The sequence below is a fragment of the Ruditapes philippinarum genome, unplaced genomic scaffold, assembly GCF_026571515.1.
Source record: "Ruditapes philippinarum isolate M1 unplaced genomic scaffold, ASM2657151v2 ctg1741_1_1_1_1, whole genome shotgun sequence".
NCBI lineage: Eukaryota > Metazoa > Mollusca > Bivalvia > Venerida > Veneridae > Ruditapes > Ruditapes philippinarum.
The window spans coordinates 200,613-220,294 of NW_026860551.1; the positions used below are offsets into that span (position 1 = coordinate 200,613).

The following is a 19,682-nucleotide window of genomic DNA, read 5'->3' on the forward strand; positions in this document are numbered from 1 at the left end:
AATATAAACATGTCAGCACAGGTTAAAAAAGGTTATTTTTAGAATCAATACTCTTATTATATTATTAACCTATAAAAGGGTTAAAGTGTTCCCTATCCATCTATTAAAGGCCCATACGTTTCCCAAAACTGTGCCATAAGTTTCCCAAAACTGTGCCATAAGTTTCCCTAATTTGTGCCATAGTTCCCCAGATTTTTTCAATTTGTGCCAAAGTGCCCCCATTTACTACTACAATAAAATGCCGCTAATATACACAACTAACTAGACTTGCTACTGGACATTCATGTAAAGTTTAACATAATTAAAGGGCCATAACACCGACAAAATTCATTGGACCATAAAATGCCGCTGTTATGCAAAACTAGACTTGGTACTGAAGATTCCTGTAAAGTTTTGATGAATTTGCATCAGTAGTCTTTTTAGAAGTAGTCCGGACAAGCTTTTGTGTAGCTGGCAAATACACACACAAAACACCTTTTTTCTTCAAGGGTCATAACTCGGCCAAAAATCATTCAAACGGTATACCCGTGCAAACGGGCGCAAGGACTTGAGCTACAGATTAATCCTGTAAAGGTTCATTGAAATTGCATTAGTGGTATAAGAGGAGTAGTCCGGAATAAACTTTTAAAATAAAAATTATTGAAGGGCCATAACTCTGACAAAAATCATTAAACCGGAAAATGCTGACGATGTGCACAACTAAACTTGGTACTGACAATTCCTGTAAAGTTCGGATAAAATTGCACCAGTAGTTTATGACGAGCAGTCCGGACAAGTTTTGTGACGGACGGACAGATGGACAGACTGACAGACGACGGAGAAGTGATGTTTGCCAATTATTCATGAACAAACCACTCGGAAGATTACAAAAATTACGATTGTGAACATGCGCAAAAATTGTTTCAAATATTGTTTTTCAAACGATGAAATGTACATAATATTGACAACCTTAATATTGTTTGAACTAAATGTTTGTAAACACGCAAAAGATTGATGATATGTTGTAAAATCATAAACAGTAAACATAGAAATATATATAACAAAAATAACTGAATTTAAATCGGTGTGACCGCTCTCAAGTATTAAACTTGCGACTAAGTGTTAAAAAAATGATATACAATTAACATGTTTCTTCTAATCATTTGAACTTTTTTCCATCATTTCTTATTGTATCTAAAGCCACACCGGCACTGTAGCATCATAATTAATTATTGTATACTTAAACGAATACTTCGCTCGAAAAAATGGACACTTCTGTGTCACATACTTTAATATAACCAAACTACCAACCACAATGGCAAATAGACCTTTATACTGTAGGAAATCATCCTTGAACTTCCGTTATCCTTGCTTTCGTCCTTTGTTTCACGAAAATCTAAAGAAATAATGAATGATAATGAGAAACAAAAATTATTTAGTAGTTTTTCTCTTCTTTAATAATTGTACAGATTATTGATAGATTTCATGCTAATATACATTTCTGTTATGTATGTTAGTTATAAATATTTGTAAAGATAACAATGACATATTGGACTTCCGGTACTCTTGCTCTCGTCCTTTGCTTGGCGAATATCTGAAGCAACTACAATGAGAACAAGATATACTATCAAGGCTATATTTTGGTTTTTCCTTCTATTTTATATAAAGGATACCACTTACATCAAGGAAATATTTGTTTCTGTAATATAGCCAAAGTCAAAAATACGTACAAAATTGTTAAAAACGAAACATTTAATTGTCAAAAGCAAAACGCAAGATAAACAACCAAGATGAAAGTAAATAACAAAGTTTGAAAGCGTATAAACTTTAACGGTATATTTACTTTTGTTTGAAAATGTAATGAAACAAAAAATGAGAACGGTGACCCCAAAATGTGCATCGATTAAAATGTTTCTATTATCATATTATAACAACATGCCAAGTTTAAAGAATTTTTATTGTTGCATATTTGTCTATATGAAAACTCCCGAAAACGTCCTTAACTTCAGATCTGAAATTCCGCCAAATAAAATGTTTCGAAATTGGATACTACAATGTCATCTTCCAAACTGCTGACAATATAATACATAACAAATACTATCAACAACAACAGCAAATAGAACTTACTATTGTAAGACGTCATCACTGAACTTCCGTTGCACTTGATTTCGTCCTTTCTTTCGCGAAAATCTGAAGAAATAACAAAGCTTAAAATGAAATAATAGTTTTTAGGAGTTTTTCTCTTCTTTAATAATCATACAAAAATTTATTTGATAGATTTCATGCTAATATACATTTCTGTTATGTACGTTAGTTATAAATATTAAAAGTTTATGAATAAACCGCTGGAACTTAACAGTGACATATTGGACTTCCGGTACTATTGCTCTCGTCCTTTGCGTGGCGAATATCTGAAGCAATTACGAGAACTATATTTTTGTTTTTCGGTTTTCTAGAATTTCATATCAATTGTTTTCTTAACAATTTTGATGATAAAATGTAGAAAATAACTTTGGCCAAAATAGATAGAAGTACAAGGAATATTTTACCATTGGGTATAATTCAGTTTAAACACACACAAAACTTGGAGTTAAGTTAAATTTTATATTTAATGACAAAGAATTTTAACAGTTTAAATAATATTTTTGAATAGTCAAACTGCAATCATGTAAGTAATTTATTGTAAAACTGGTTTTGTATTTTTTGCTTAAGTCTCTCTGTTTTTAGCTCACCAGAACCGAAGGTTCACGGTAAGCTATTAGTGTCAAAGCGGATGCTCCGGCGTCCATCGCCCGACGTCATGTGTCAACAATCGTCTTCATCTCTGAAATTGCTGGACAGATTTACTTCAAATTTGGTGTGTAGCATCCTTGTGACAGTCACACTTGAATATGCTCGTGTCATTTCAATTGGCCCCTTTTAGGGGTCAACAGAGCAAAAAATAGAAAAACATCTAAACATCCTCTACTACAGAACTAATTGATAGATGATCACAAAACTTTGTCTGTAGCATTCTTGGGTAGTCTTTTTTTTCTAGTTTGCTCATATTATTTTGATTGGCCCCTTTTAGAGGTCTCTAGGGCTAAAAATAGAAAAAAAACTTTTAAACATCTTCTACAGAACCTATGGATGGATTATCACCAACCTTTGTCTGTAGCATTCTTGGGTAGTCTTTTATCAAGTTTGCTCATATTAATTTGATTGGCCCCTTTTAGGGGCCTCTAAAGCTAAAAATAGAAATACCTTTAAACGTCTACTTCTACAGAACTAATTGATGGATGATCACCAAACTTTGTCTGTGGCAGTCTTAGGTAGTCTGTTATCAAGTTTGCTCATATTAAATTGATTAGCCCCTTTTAGGGGTCTCTTAGTCTGTTATCAAATTTGCTCATATTAAATTGATTAGCCCCTTTAAAGGGTCTCTAGGGCGAAAAATAGTAAAACCTTTAAACATCTTCTTCTACAGAACTAATTGATGGATGATCACAAAACTTCGTAGCATTCTTAGGTAATCTTTTATCAAGTTTGTTCATATTAATTTGATTGGCCCCTTTTAGGGGCCGCTTAAGCTAAAAATAGAAAAACCTTTAGACATTTTCTTCTACAGCACTAATTAATGGATGATCACCAAACTTTGTCTGTAGCATTCTTGGGTAGTCTTTTATCAAGTTTGATCATATTTATTTGATTAGCTTCTTTTAGGGGCCACTAAAGCTAAAAATAGAAATACCTTTAAACGTCTATTTCTACTGAACTCATTGATGGATGATCATCAAACTTTGTCGGGTAGTCTTTTATCAAGTTTGCTCATATTAATTTGATTGGCCCCTTTTAGGGACCGCTGAAGCTTAAATGCCCAAGGTCATGGCATTTCTTCAAATTATTGTTTAAACATGTTCTATGGTCAAATTTGATATAAGAAAATATTGACAATGGATAATTTCCAACACTGAAAAGCAGTTTTTTTCTGCTGAGCGACTCAGGGCCATCATGGCCCTATTGTTTTTAATGCTCCCATTGTTTTCTAAATTTTCTTATTCGAAGCTATTGTACTCTGTGTAATCTTATACCCTTCTAGTCCCTTCACTAGTTCAGACGCTATTTTAGATGCTACAGGTAATTTCAAACGATCAACCTTTCTTTATCGACTGTCACTCTTAACTTAATACAGATGATTTCAATGTTGATATCTGCTTTATTTTAACACTATGATAAAATGTACGGGAATGGGCAAACTTCAATGACAATTGATATATGGTTAAAGATTTTTAAAGTTACGAATTAAAACATAATGATGAAATTTAGAAGTGGCGGCATGGCCGAGTGGTTAACGCGTCAGACTAGTAATCTTAGGATTGCTGACCGTGTTTGTTCTAACACTGCCGTTGTTTCCTTGAGGAATTTTTTTTTTATATTAAATTCTTAGTACTAGTTGGTTCCAGAAACGGATTCGAGAGTGTTTGAATAAGCTTATAGCTTCCAATAAACTAAATTTGTATAAACTAAAACATAAACAAACTTACACGAACAAGATTGCCGGCAGAATGGCGGATCTTCAGACGGTTGCCTAGAGCAAATGTGTGTACATTTTTTACACTCATGTCCGGTCCAGTACATGTTGTTGTTGCACTGCAGGTTTGAGTCTATTAGATATAAGAATAAGTAGTTACATAGTATGTTAGATATAAGAATAGGTAGTTATATAGACTGTTTGATATAAGAATAGGTAGTCATGTCTACGAATTAATGGAAACTGTAAGAAAAGGGACGAATTAGAGAAAATTGTAAGAAAAGGGAAGCACGAGTTCGTTAACGTACGAATTTTGTTAGAAATATACATTGTATTATTTTTTTTTGTTACAATACATAATGACAAACATGAGAACCATAATTCCCCTGATATCGCAAGACTTTTAATGACAAGGTGCGACGGGCAACGGACATGCGTGGCCTAAAAAGAAAAAGTGAATAACACCGATACACCGGTCAATTTATAAGTCCATTTTATTTGATATATCGAATTAGTGAATAAAGAAAAATACATGAATTACCTTCACATGATAAGCGAAGAAACGACTCTATGTCAGCATCAACTTCATCTTTGAGGTTTATGAAGTGGTTTTCATCTGTTGCAAGACAGTACCAAAAATTAGGTGTACGTTTCCTTCCACAATACACAATAAACGTTTTCATTGTCTTTAGTGCTTTAATTAGTTTTTCTTCATCGTCCACTTTTGTTTCATCATTTACCACAAGAAACAACTCTGTTGCTACGTTTGTGTTTCCAGTTTGATAGACTGATATAGAATCTATCAAACTCGTTGCTGAAATAACACCCGTCGTTCCTTTATGAAAATCGTTGATGATTTTGGGCCATTTTAACATGTTTTCTTTGTTTTTGACACCTTCTGTTATAGTTATTATTGACGTATGGTTTAACGTGTCTACTTGAATGTTACTACCATCATGAGTATTGTCCATGATCTTATAAATATTATGTTTTTGCACACGAACATCATCACCTACGATTCTATCCAAGAACAGATACGCGTTGACAGGCAAGCATTTGTGGTGTCTATGTAATCCTGAAAAATATAAATTTCATGAGTCATGGCAAGTAAACTACCACACACACACACGCACACGCACGCACGCATGCAAGGCACAACCAAAAAATTAGACCTTTGTTATAATATTTCCATTGAGTAACAGTAAATATTGAAAACAATTTTTTTATGATTAAGTGACTGGAAAAAAACCACTTTTTTCTCTCGGACATACATGTAATTCACTTTCATTTATAAACAATTTTAAAATGGCTGCCTTTAATAGAAAGTGTTTTAACTAAAATCGATTTTGTCGATCAACATTGAGACAGTCAGATTGAGACATATATTGCGTGAATGTTATACGGATAACGTTTTGGACCTCACATTTTGTAAGTTTCCTTATTCACACACTTTCTTAACACGATGGCTGTTAATTTTGTATGATTTTACGGTGTTTGTTGTTTGGGGTGGGTTATTGTCATGTTATTGTTTTTTGTTGTTTCTTTTTCCTGATAGAATGTCAGACGTTATACAAGAAAAGATTTTCAGCAGAACCAATGCTAAAAGCAATAGTTACTTAGTTCTGGAAATGGCCGTGTAATTATTTTTTCGATAAACTGAATACTGATACATGTTCGCTACAAATTTCCTTCTATTTCTATGGTGTCCTGTTTGAGACATGTTAAGCTTTAAGATTGACTAAATCACTTGTTTAAGCGGGACTCTTTGAAGAATACTTTACTCACAGGCGTTGGTGTCGTCATCACACTTTCATGACTTTGGCGAAGTATTTGCGTGCTTGGTATCTTCAAAGCTACTAAAGGGAATGGGTTTAAACTTCACAAACACTTATTTAAAAGCACAATAGATCATTAACCAATGCCCATTACTCTGACATGGATTTTGACAGAACTATGTTCCTTTTTGAACTTAGAAAATTCAACTTTATCCAGGCTCTTGTTTTATTATCAAGCGCTTCTCTTGTAAATAAATAAGAGATATAACAATCGAAGAACTTTCACTATAGTCACGGTTACTGTAAATAAGCTACAATGCGAAAGTTATGGTCAATCATCTTACATTTTTGATTCTCACGAGGATAAAGCGACAAATTCAATGTTGAAGTTTTATTAGAGAATGTAAAATCACGATACTTTATCTATAAAAAATACAGAGAGCGACACATGATTTTTAGGGGAACAATTCCGCATATAACTGGTCCAAGCAGGACAACGTATATTTCAGCTGCACTATATCCACTTATACGACTATACCCCCACCAGAGCTGTAAGAAGACATTTTTTTTAACTAACTGTTACTTTCCACGTGGACTTAGCGGGTTTCCTGTCTGGGCGATCTCAGACACCTATAATTGACATGCAAGATTTTTTTTTCTTAGACTTTTGAGGCACCATAACGTATTTTTATAGATAAAATAGCGAGACTTACATTCTCAATTGAAACTTTGCAGTCATTTTAAAATTGTTTGTGAATGAAAGTGAATTCTGTCAAATCAAAATAAGTGCGAATGCAATTTGTCAAAACCTTGAACTACCAAAAGCTTATACAGGCCATGTAAAAATTTTCTATAGTTTCATATTTTCAACAAAAACATACATTATTTTCAATAAGATCTATTTATTATTAAATGCGTTTTTTATTTAATCTGTTCTTTAATTAAATCGTCGTATAAGTCAGATACAGTTACTCGTATTTTCTTCAAAAATGTCTTCTGACAGACGTGAAGGAGACAGTTTGCTAGGACAAACAACAATTTATCCTCGACTTCGCCTCGGAAATTTTGTTGTCTTTCCACGACATGAACTTAAAAAAAATGCTTTCTTCCGCGCGAGTTATTTACGACGAGAGTCTTGACTGCATCATACCTATAATATAGAAGCAGGCAAGAACGTAATTTCCATTTAGAGAATGCATGCATCAAAACATTCACAGATAACAATTTTGATGTGTAGCAAATGACTGTTATTAATTGCGCAAGTAGTTATTTACTTTGCCGATTGATGCACTAATTAAGTAGCGCATGTAGGTCAACTAACCGTAAGTAACTCGTTTTGTTATTGTGATATTAAGATATTTTTGTTTGTTAACCACATATATACAATAAAGATATTAGGCAAGAGTACACGTGAATGGAAAATTAATTTTGGTATCCCATTACATTATTGCCAAATAAAGATAAAACATCTTACGACAGTATCCGTCCCATATAGGCATTAAAACAGAATTTTGTAAAAAAACAAAACAAAAACAACAACAACTTGATATAAGTTCATTTGGTTAGATTACAATCGATAGTGCAAATTTGAATAAACATTTGTATTAGCAACTAATTATAGATAGAGCTATTAATAGACTTGGGTTTTTGGGAAACCGATGAGGGATTTCCTTGTTAATTAAAATATTGCACAAATTACATTTTTTCTGAACTTTACTAAAGGTTCCAATCAAACAGATAATATATTAGATGAGATGTCCGAGACTTTTCGCATTATTTATTCTAGTTTGCAAAAACAAATGTATTGTGAAATAATATTTGTTCCCTAAAATTTGACTAAGAAACAGAGAAATTTGCGCGACAATCAATTTACAAAAAGCAGAAAACGGTTTTTAGTAAAGGCTAAAAGCAGGGTTATGAAAACTGCATAAAAAGTGTGATTTGTTTTTATAGTTCTCGTTAGTAATATAAGCATATTTTGTTTTTCAGTTAATCGCATCGACAAATGTAAATAAACATTTGCAAGCCAACATAATTATGTATAGATAGAGTTATTAATAGACTTAAGTTTTTGGGAAACCGGTATGTTGAAAAACTGCGCATGTTTCCAATCAAAATGAATCATTTGTATATGCCTTAGACGAAATTTATGTTTATTTATCGTACATAATTTTTAAACATGTCACTTTAAACGTTTCAAATATAATGGATTCTAAACATAAAGTACATTATCTTAATATAATGAAAGTTAATTAAGTTCTTCCTTTATTGATTACGTACATGTCTATATAATATACGTTATTATGTTTTTAACCGCCTCAACTAATCTGTTTCATTATTTTCGTATACACTTGTCCTCGATAAGAAAAATTCTTTTCTTTAATTTACTTTAACTAAAGTTAAATTGCAAATTGATAATACAAATAATTAGATTCGTCATTGTAAATGTCTACCAACCTCTGACAAAATACGGCAGGAAACATAACACAAAAACACTAAAAAAGAAACGATTCACACAGACTCTCATCTTCTATTTAGCTGATATTGTTACTCATGAACATATATATCATCCAGATTTCTTTAATCCTTTTTAGTTATATTATAAACACATGAAATATAATCCTTTATCAGTATCTTCAAATCTGATGTATGTTGCGCAATTCTCACCTATCGACAAATAGACACAATTTTGAATACAAAGAATTGTGCCTGTTAGGATTTTATTACCATATATGGTAAAGTCCTGCTAATGTTCCACCATATATGGTAAAGTACTGCTAATGGATTACTTAAAATAGAGTTTGTTTGTCGCATCTATACATGCACGGTATTTCGGTCTACACTAAATATGAAATGACAATTTATTTATATGAGTTGCTATCTAAAATTAATCAAAAACATCGGGTAAAATTAAACCTGAATTAATTTATAGATATAAAAGTAAACAATAAGTTATTTATATAAGTATGAATATGATCGTAGAAATCGAAAGTAGAAAATGTTTACCTTTTGACATTAATTGATTCGGATTTGGTTATAATTAAACATTTCTTTTATTGAATATGAGTTTCAGACGTATTTTAAATGAAACCAACTTAAGACTTTATATTCCTTTTAAATATTAATATTATTTTTAATTAAATTACATGTTATACATTATTAAAGATTGCACTCTCAAGTTTGGTTGCATCTTAAACCGGTTATTATGAATAATAGCCGAGTTGTTCCGATTGATTTCGGACAACGTATTTTTAAACTTGACAGATTAATGAATAGTTGTGAAAAAAATTTATACTAAAACTATCTTTTTTTGTAAAAACATTATGTTAGAATTTAGATAATTAATACTTCTCATTCTACGTTCCCGTTTGTTACAATGTAAAATACATGTAGTATTGAATTCAGTAGTTGAAATGAACAATATTATCTCCTATTTTTGTTTATTCAGCTAGTCATAAGTGTATTCTTTTATTGTGATATTAGTTTGATTTTGACTATTAAACTGTTATTTTTCTGTTCGTTGTTTTGCTATAACCAGTTGCATATTATTTATATGCCTTGGTTTAACTGTGGGTTTAACGTAGCACAGCAGTAGCAGTAGAAAAATTATGAAACGTGAAGTTGGCAATGGCAGCTTAGCAGTAGCAGTAGCAAAATTATAAAACGTGAAGTTGGCAGTAGCAGCTCAGCAGTAGCAGTAGCAAAATTATGAAACGTGAAGTTGGCAGTAGCAGCTCAGCAGTAGCAGTAGCAAAATTATGAAACGTGAAGTTAGCAGTAGCAGCTCAGCAGTAGCAGTAGCAAAATTATGAAACGTGAAATTGGCAGTAGCAGCTCAGCAGTAGCAGTAGCAAAATCATAAAACGTGAAGTTGGCAGTAGCAGCTCGGCAGTAGCAGTAGCAAAATTATAAACCGTGAAGTTGGCAGAAGCACAGCAGTAGCAGTAGGTAAATTATAAAACGTGAAGTTGGCAGTGGCAGTGGCTCAGCAGTAGCAGTAGAAAAATTATGAAACGTGAACTTGGCAGTGGCAAAATTATAAAAGGTGAAGTTGGCAGTGGCAGAAGCACAGCAGTAGCAGTATAAAAATTATGAAACGTGAAGTTGGCAGTGATAGCTCAGCAGTAGCAAAATTATGAAACGTGAAGTTGGCAGTAGCAGTGGTACAGCAGTAGCAGTAGCAAAAGTATGAAACGTGAAGTTGGCAGTAGCAGTGGTACAGCAGTAGCAGTAGCAAAATTATGAAACGTGAAGTTGGCAATAACAGTGGCTCAGCAGTAGCAATAACAAAATTATAAAAATTGAAGTTGGCAGTAGCAGTAGATCAGCAGTAGCAGTGGCAAAATTATGAAACGTGAAGTTGGCAGTACCAGTGGCACAGCAGTAGCAGTGGCAAAATTATGAAACGTGAAGTTGGCAATAGCAGTGGGTCAGCAGTAGCAATAGCAAAATTATAAAACTTGAAGTTGGCAGTAGCAGTAGATCAGAAGTAGCAGTAGCAAAATTATAAAACGTGAAGTTGGCAGTAGCAGTAGCTCAGCAGTAGCAGTAGCAAATTTATAAAACGTGAAGTTGGCAGTAGCAGTTGCTCAGCAGAAGCAGTAGCAAGATTATAAAACATTTTTGACTTGTAGGGACCTTAAAGAGTCCATTTCATTAACCTGCGACTTATCGTCAGACACCCGCAGACTTTCAGGATTTTTTGTGACAAAAGAGATGATGACATTTGGTACTTCTAGGGTCCCGCCAGAGTCCATTTTTCTTGTCTGCGACTGATTCTGGGACACTCGCAGGCTTTCAGGAATTTGTGGTGCCAATGGAGTTTATCACAATTTTGACTCCTAGGGACACGCCAGAGTTCATTTCTTTGGCCTTCGACTTATTCTGGGACAATCACAGACTGAAAGTCTGAGAGTGTCCAAAAGAAAGTCGCAGACCAAAGAAATGGACTCTGGATGGTCCTTAGAAGTCAAAAATGTCATTATATGCCATGGCACCAAAAGTTCCTGAAAAACTGCGAGCGCCTCAAAATCATTTGCAGACCAACAAAATTGACTCAGGAGGGTCCCTAGAAGTCAGAAATGTCATTATCTGCATTTACACCAAAATTCCTGAAAGTCGGCGAGTGACTCGGAATTAGTCGCAGACCAACGAAATAGACTCAGGAGGGTCCCGTAGATTGAAGTAAAAAATGTCATTATCTGTTTTGGAACTAAATATTTCTTTCAGCCTACGAGTTCCAAATAATCAGTTGCAGACCAACGAAATGGACTTCTGAGGGTTACTAGAACCGAAAATAGGTTTATATATCCATCTGTACCTAAATCCTGGAGGTCTTCGAGGATGTTCGTCACAGCCGCAGCCGCAGACCATTGAAATAGATCTCACAATAAAAACTACATTTTCAGAGGCATTTGGATTATAAGAGGATGCATAGAAGAAAATTTACTCTGTATTTAGGAATGCCCTGCCTATTTTGCTCCGCCAGTTCAGCATTTCAGCAGGACAGTTTTATATTTTATTTAAGAATGCCCTGCTAGTTTGCCTATACTTTTGCTACTGTTACTGACAACTTCACGTTTTATAAATTTGCTACTGCTCACTGCTAACTTCCTACCGGTTTGGTTTAAGGTATTACGACCCTAATGGGCACTATAAGGAACTAAAAAAATGACATCATAGGTCAGATATATACCTTAAAGTACACCTGTATGCAAAATTTAAACAAAGTTTACCGCACGGAAATCAAGTTATGTCCACTTTTCTGAACTCAAGATAGGATGTTATGAGGGCCATTTTTTAGAGATGAGGAACCTTTAAATAATCTGTAATAACATTCTAATGAAAAATGTTTTCCCATTAATTTTTGGTAAGAAACAGATAGTACCATTCAGCTAACAATCCACATAAGCAAAATTATGGTTTCTACTTAAAATTATGAAATCTGTATAAAAATGTTACCCTACCCCACCCATTTTTACCACGTGTCAGACCATTTTCCTACTTAGGGAGCCTAATTTAAAAAATCCTCAAAATTTACCCAAATGAGTGCCTGTTTTCAAAGTTTCCCTAAATTTTAAAAGAAGTATATTGGTTGATCTTGTAAAATATGAAATACTTTTACCGTCTAGTTTTGATTTTATTACACTTTGAAAATATCAGGTACCATACTTATTACTAGATTTAGCATAGTTTAGCCAATAAATACCTATATAAATTAAAAAAACAAAATTAAACACTTTTTTCTTTCCAAATGGGACATGAGAGTTACATAAATAATGTTAAAAGAAAAAAGAAAGAAAAAAAAAGTTGACCCTTCTGGGGATTGAACCTTCGGCCCTCATTTTCAATGTAGTTAACAGTAGTTCTAGCCTATTAGCGGAGGTAACGCATTAGGATGGTAATACCTTAATAAAAACTGAAACTGGGGGAAACTAAGGCAAAATCTATTTCTTCCTAACATCGCCTGCTTCTCTTTTTGTGAACTCTTCATAAAATAAGTTGATGACATTAAGATATTGAAATATTGATCACGACTATTTTTAGAGTGACGACATTTGTTTGTCACACTGTATGAAAAAGTATACCATCTTTCGGAAATTAAAAAAAAACCAACATACTGATTTTGGATGAAAGGCAAGTTACCCAGGGATGATTTAAATGGTATAATGTAGTTTAGAAATTACACTCTAAATGCACAAAATACAAATAATTGTTAACACAATAAGCTCTTGTTTATCATTCTTTTTACAAATCTACATGTTTATGATAATTTACAATTAAATGCTCAAACCTTAGTTCGAATCTGTATTATTAGTAATTTGGACCGTTAGGCTTAAATGTTGCAAATAAATACACAGTTGAGTATTGTAATTTTTGTATTTACAATATAAATGTTTAATAAAACAATGCACAAAATACAATAATTGTTAACACAATAAGCTCTTGTTTATCATTCTTTTTACAAATCTACATGTTTATGATAATTTACAATAAAATGCTCAAACCTTAGTTCGAATCTGTATTATTAGTAATTTGGACCGTTAGGCTTAAATGTTGCAAATAAATACACAGTTGAGTATTGTAATTTTTGTATTTACAATATAAATGTTTAATAAAACAATGTTGCTGTGATTTTGTTGTTCTCCTTTATAGTCATTTCATTGTGTCTTCTCATTAGAGCGTAGCAAAGCCACCTACTTATCTTAAGTTTAAAGAAGTCAACATATATAGTGAAACATAGGCAAATAAAACCTTTTGTCTGACTGACTTCACTGAACATTGAACTACAAATGATAAGGTGAGACAATCAGGTGACATTCAGGTGACAGATTATTAATAGCAGAAAATGGTTTTCAGTAAAAGTTAAAAATATCGTCTTCAGCGTTACGAATTTATTTATTTTGGATTTTTATTAGACTTGGGTTTTTGGGAAACCGATGTGGGTATTCCTTGTTTATTAAAATATTGCACAAGCTACATTTCTTTTCTTAACTTTTCTAATGGTTTCAATTAAACAGATAATAGATAAGACGTCCGAAAATTCCGCAATATTTATCAACTTAAAATTGATCTAGTTAACAAAAACAAAAGTTTTATAGATACACAGATAATTATGTGTTTTTGAAAGATAGATACTTAAATTATTCGTATTTATCTTTCTAACAGAAATAAATATCTAGTTTGTCTGATAAAGATCTGTTATTTATCGTGTTAACACGAAAACAAACTAGTAAGTCAGATAGTTAATGCGATATTTTATATTGTTAACTGTTGGCAGAAATATGCCACCATATCTTTTAAATCCTTTAGAAAAAACAACAAACAACAACAAGAAAATCAACAGCATGTAAAAACAACAGAAACATAATTATATAGGTGTGCTCAATAAAGGATTAAAAATAATTTTGTTAACCAAATTAGTTATTTTTGACATGATATACATGTAGAACATCATTATTGGTATCCCATTATTCATCACCATATAAAGATTGATCAACCAAAAATACTTTATGTATATATTGTCTTGTTCAACTTATCCATTACTCAAAGATAATGTACAAACGACTTCTGCAGCCTCTTTAGTCACAGCTGTTGAACTTGTTTGCACTAATGCTGTAGAAGACATATTTTACAAACAAACCGGGGATCAACTGAAGAACTTTTGTAACAATGAGACGGCAAAACGGGGTATTAAGTATAAGAGCCAGTCGGGGGAACCGCTGTGCATTTCTTCAACAAACACAACGTAAATTTTAATCTTAAGCAACAGTCAATTTTGATCCTACTCATCGGTCGAATCATGCAGCTTAATATAGAATATCTGTGGTCGAATGTTTCACTATCTTAAAGTGACAAAGTAATATCAGCTGCTTGCAGTTTACAACATAATGTTTGAATTAAAAAAAAAGAAAAAGAAATAATGTTTTTAAGACTTCTTATCATTTTGGATGCAAGTTCGATACGAAATATCTCAATATGACTTTGCTAGAACCATTACCAAATATCTACTCGTGTGTTTTCTTTCACGAGGAGACACATCTTGAGTGAACTTTCTACCATAACGTAATGTTGATCCACTAAACCTTACTTGTAACATTATGCCTACCTCACCTTTAGCTCAACGTAAAAAATACTTCAAAAAGCTTGATTTAAAATACAAATATATATCTATTCAAACGACAAGGTGCTGGCGCCGTCGGCAACGTGAAAGAGCCGTCGCAAATATGACTGAGACAACAATTAATAAGTATCGATATTGTGGAATATTGGCGATAAATATTCACATAATTGCATGAGTTGATAAATACTTACTTACATGAAATGTTTAAATGTGGCGTTTAATTAGTACGAAGTAAATTTCGCCCAAGCAAAATATATATGCAAAAATCGTGAATCCGTGAAGATGAAACGATGAAATCGTGAATTGATCAAGTTGAAATCGTGAGTCCATGAAGTTGAAATCGTGAATTCATAACGATGAAATCGTGAATTCGTGGAGTTAAAATTGTAAAATTCGCCAATTCCGTATGTTGAAAACGTGAATTCATGAAGTTAAATCGTGAATCCCCGATGATAAAATCAGGAATTCTTGAAGTTGAAACGCCCCACCTGTCTAAAGTCATATGTCATTCTCCGATTCGAAGCAATTACACAAGCACAATGTTTTACATTCCTTATACACTATATAGTTCGGCTGCTTAAATGATTTTTTATAAGACATTGATTTATTGCGGAATGACATAATTTATTTTGCGAGTCGTTAATATAAAAATGCAAGTACATAAAACATTCATGTACATCAGCGTTACACGTCAATACCTATTTTAAATTTCTTGTTTTGTTGCAAAACATTTTCATTTACATTTTCTTCAAATGGGAAGATACAACTGTCTGTAGTTTACCGAGATTTAATATCGTGTAACAAGGCTAAAATTAAATTATGCGTAAATATGTTGTCTCATCTAAAGAAGGACTGTTTTACAATTTGATCAAAATGCATTGGTATAAGAGCTATAACATTGCATTGCCATAAAACATCTGAATTTTTCAATCTATTTGTTAACCATAAGAAACTAAAAAAAAAAAACAAGTTCGCTGTAAAGAAGTTCCCCTTTAATTTCTATTTTCACAATTGCGCAGATCTAAACAGATACTAGTATTCGTAAAGGTGTCATTTTATTTGCCTCCGTGCATAACTAACCATCCCTTGGCTTCTCATATTCATTTTACGTGTGCGTAAAACCTTACTTGTAACCAATATCGGTAAATAGACTAACTTACCATAGATATTATTGGAAAAAAATAATTATAGCTGGGTCCAAAGTGCCATGATTATAAATAATTTAGGATAAATAAACACACACACACATACAAAATAATAAAAATTATAAATAAATAATTATAAAATAAAACGTAAGGAACTTCCACGCCAGTTTTCCAAAAACCCAAGTCAAATAATAAATTTTCTATAAATAGGCGCGCATACAAACGTTTATTTACACTGTCTGCGCAAACTTATGATTAACTGTCTGAAAAACATGATATCCTTATACTACTTACGAAAACATTATTTTTCATACATTCTTAACTTAATATATCAAACAAATAACAACTGAATGCACTGTGGTAAACGATATCAATTTTTAACTTTTACTGAAAACCATTTTCTGCTATTTATAGACTGCTCATAAGGCCAAAATTGCAAAAATCTTAGTTTCTTACAAAAATTAAAAAAACCCAAAAAACCAACAACAACCTTTTTATCACACGTAATCAACAAGAGCCACCGCCGGGCGGGGGCAACGCTCGACTTTTTACTTTTTCTAAAAGTAAACAAAGAAATGTTTGAACAAATCTTAACGTTTCCTTTTTATAAATCTAATCGGTCTGTCTTGTCACATTAGTTTTGTCTATATATTTTGTATATATAAATAGAAACACGCAATGCATTCTATAAATTGATACACGCAATGCATTCTATGAACAGAAACACGCAATGCATTCTATTGTCACGGTTCAGAACTGTTCATTAATTAGGGGAGAAGATGTGTAAGCGGCCGGATAGCTCAGTCGGTAGAGCCGCAGAACGGTATTCCGAAGGTCCCGGGTTCGAGTCCCGGTCAGGCTGCACATTTTCTCACCCTGTGACATTTGGCGCCCAACGGGGGACCGTGACTGATATTGCTCAGAGTTTAATTTACATTGCCCTGTAACTCTGTGACATTCGAGGACGAATTTCAATATAGCAGGGGAGTATGTCACGGTTCAGAACTGCTCATTAATTAGGGGAGAAGATGTGTAAGCGGCCGGATAGCTCAGTCGGTAGAGCCGCAGAACGGTATTCCGAAGGTCCCGGGTTCGAGTCCCGGTCAGGCTGCACATTTTCTCACCCTGTGACACTATGAATAGATACACGCAATGCATTCTATGAATAGATACACGCAATGCATTCTATGAATAGATACACGCAATGCATTCTATGAATAGATACACGCAATGCATTCTATGAATAGATACACGCAATGCATTCTATGAATAGACATACACGCAATGCATTCTATGAATAGATACACGCAATGCATTCTATGAATAGGTACACGCAATGCATTCTATAAATAGATACACGCAATGTATTCTATGAATAGATACACGCAATGCATTCTATGAATAGATACACGCAATGTATTCTATGAATAGATACACGCAATGCATTCTATGAATAGATACACGCAATGCATTCTATGAATAGATACACGCAATGCATTCTATGAATAGATACACGCAATGCATTCTATGAATAGATACACGCAATGCATTCTATGAATAAATATATATATATACACACCATAAATATATATGGTCATTTAATGCACAAATCTGAGAAAATTCAGTAATTTAACCTTCAAGGTCAAGGTCATTAAAGAACCCAAGTCAATTTGGGTTTGATAAACAACAAGGTCTTGTCCTTAAGAATGTTCTATTATAATATGAAGTTGATCTCTTCAATAATAGCAAAGTTACAGCCAGTTACAACCAAAACAATGAAAATTTCAATAATTTGACCTTCAAAGTCAAGGTCATTTATGAGTGAAGGTCAAGGTCTGTCCGATTATTTTTAAGGGTTATCCTTGAAGATTATTATGTTCAAGTTTGAAGACTATCCATTCAAAAATAACAAAGTTACAGCCAATAATAGCCAAAAAAATGAAAATTTCAATAATTTGACCTTCAAAGTCAAGGTCATTTATGAGTGAAGGTCAAGGTCTGTCTAGTTATTTTAAAGGGATATCCTTGAAGATTATTATGTTCAAGTTTGAAGACAATCCATTCAAAAAAACAAAGTTACAGCCAATAATAGCAAGAACAAGCATAATTTGGACTTTTGACCTTGAAGGTCAGGTCATTATGGATGAAGGTCAGGGTTAGTGTGTCTACTGAATGGTCTTGTCCCAAGGGTTGTTGTGGCCAAGTATGAAGACAATACACCAAGAACTAAAAAAAAAGTTTTGATCCAGGTTCAAGTTTGCGGACGGCACGGCAACGCAGCCGCGACTATCACAATACCTCTACTTTTTCCAAGAGCAGCACAGCATATATTCTAGCAAAATATCATATTTGATTGAACAGAATCCCCCCACATAAAACAACAACACCCCCCCCCCCAAAAAAAAAACACACACACAAAAAAAAACACACAAGAAAACCCCAACAAAAAACGAACAATTTTCTATGAAGACGTTTAAGTTCATAAGAAAAGGTCTCGTGTGACAAATCATGAAATTGTCATATTATTCTTTAAGATATTTACGTTATAAATATATTTACATTTTATAAAAATACATGCATTTACACGTCATAAATAAAATATTTAAGCAATGATAACTCCATAATTTCATTTATTTTGGTAGCACTTTCAATGCTTGTCGTGCATATCGTCAGTATATATATATACATATATACATATATACAATGTACACGTTAAAAATATATACTCACCTGAAACAAAATGCAGCCGAAAACTTGACACCACACACAACAATATTAAGTAACTATCCAAAAAGAATTGCATTGATATTATTTTTGATTTCGTAAATATAATATATAGAAATGTCCGAATCCCCTCTAATACTTATTCGTTATATCATTTTATAACCATTCATATCATTCATAATCATTTGAATATCACTAGCTTTATGCTATTTCGTTTCAGATAAAAACAAAATAGGTTTGCCTGGCCCATTCAGATAAATATAAATATAGAAACACGTACATGGTGTACCAATATATCTAGTTCTGGATTCCCAAACTTTAAATTCCGCTTTGCTAACATGAGCTGGCTCAGGGTGAGCTTTTAGGATCGTTGAATGTCCATCGTCTGTCGTCCGTTCACTTTTAGTTCGTTAGAATTCAACTGTTCTCATTTCTAACTCAAGTTCAAATATGGCTCACCTGAGGTAAAAGTCAAAATATAGAAACATTGTTAAGGTTCTTGAGGCTACTGTTTCGTTCCAAATATCGTGGATATTTTCTTTCGATGATTTCTTACTCAAGTTCGAATCTTGGTCACCTTTGGCCAAAAACTACGTCACACATCCCTATTATGGGAAATCTTTTAACACTCTAGAGGTATCGTTTTGGTCCAAATATCCCGGATATTTGTCAGATATATTTGTTAGATGACTTGTAGCTCATCTTTGAATATGAGTTATCTGGGGCGAAAAAGTCCTTGTAAATAATTTATCAGCCCAAATATCTAGGAAATTTGTCAGGAATGTTATTTCAATATGTCATATGTTCAGTTCCAATAAGAGTCATCTGGAGTAAATCAAACTAGGTGGCACAGCCCATACATGGAATAACCTTGTTTACATTTGCATTTTTTTCACTTAGAGATATGAACCTTATGATATCAGTTA

The 19,682-nt window shown here is 33.0% G+C and overlaps 1 protein-coding gene across 2 annotated transcripts; it reads right to left on the minus strand.

Moving 5' to 3' along the window:
- Positions 1 to 1,226: 1,226 nt before the first annotated feature.
- Positions 1,227 to 18,923, minus strand: LOC132760577 (uncharacterized). Of its 2 annotated transcripts, none has more exons than XM_060752579.1 (5): positions 18,763 to 18,923; positions 5,031 to 5,564; positions 4,503 to 4,622; positions 2,107 to 2,169; positions 1,227 to 1,375 (listed from the first exon to the last, which is right to left on the minus strand). In XM_060752579.1, the coding sequence occupies exons 1-5, from the start codon at positions 18,833 to 18,835 to the stop codon at positions 1,269 to 1,271; spliced, it is 897 nt and encodes a 298-aa protein (XP_060608562.1). In that variant the 5' UTR covers positions 18,836 to 18,923; the 3' UTR covers positions 1,227 to 1,268. The 2 variants fall into 2 exon arrangements, with proteins under 2 accessions (XP_060608562.1, XP_060608563.1); XM_060752580.1 differs by lacking the exon at positions 18,763 to 18,923 and adding an exon at positions 8,722 to 8,921.
- Positions 18,924 to 19,682: the final 759 nt, after the last annotated feature.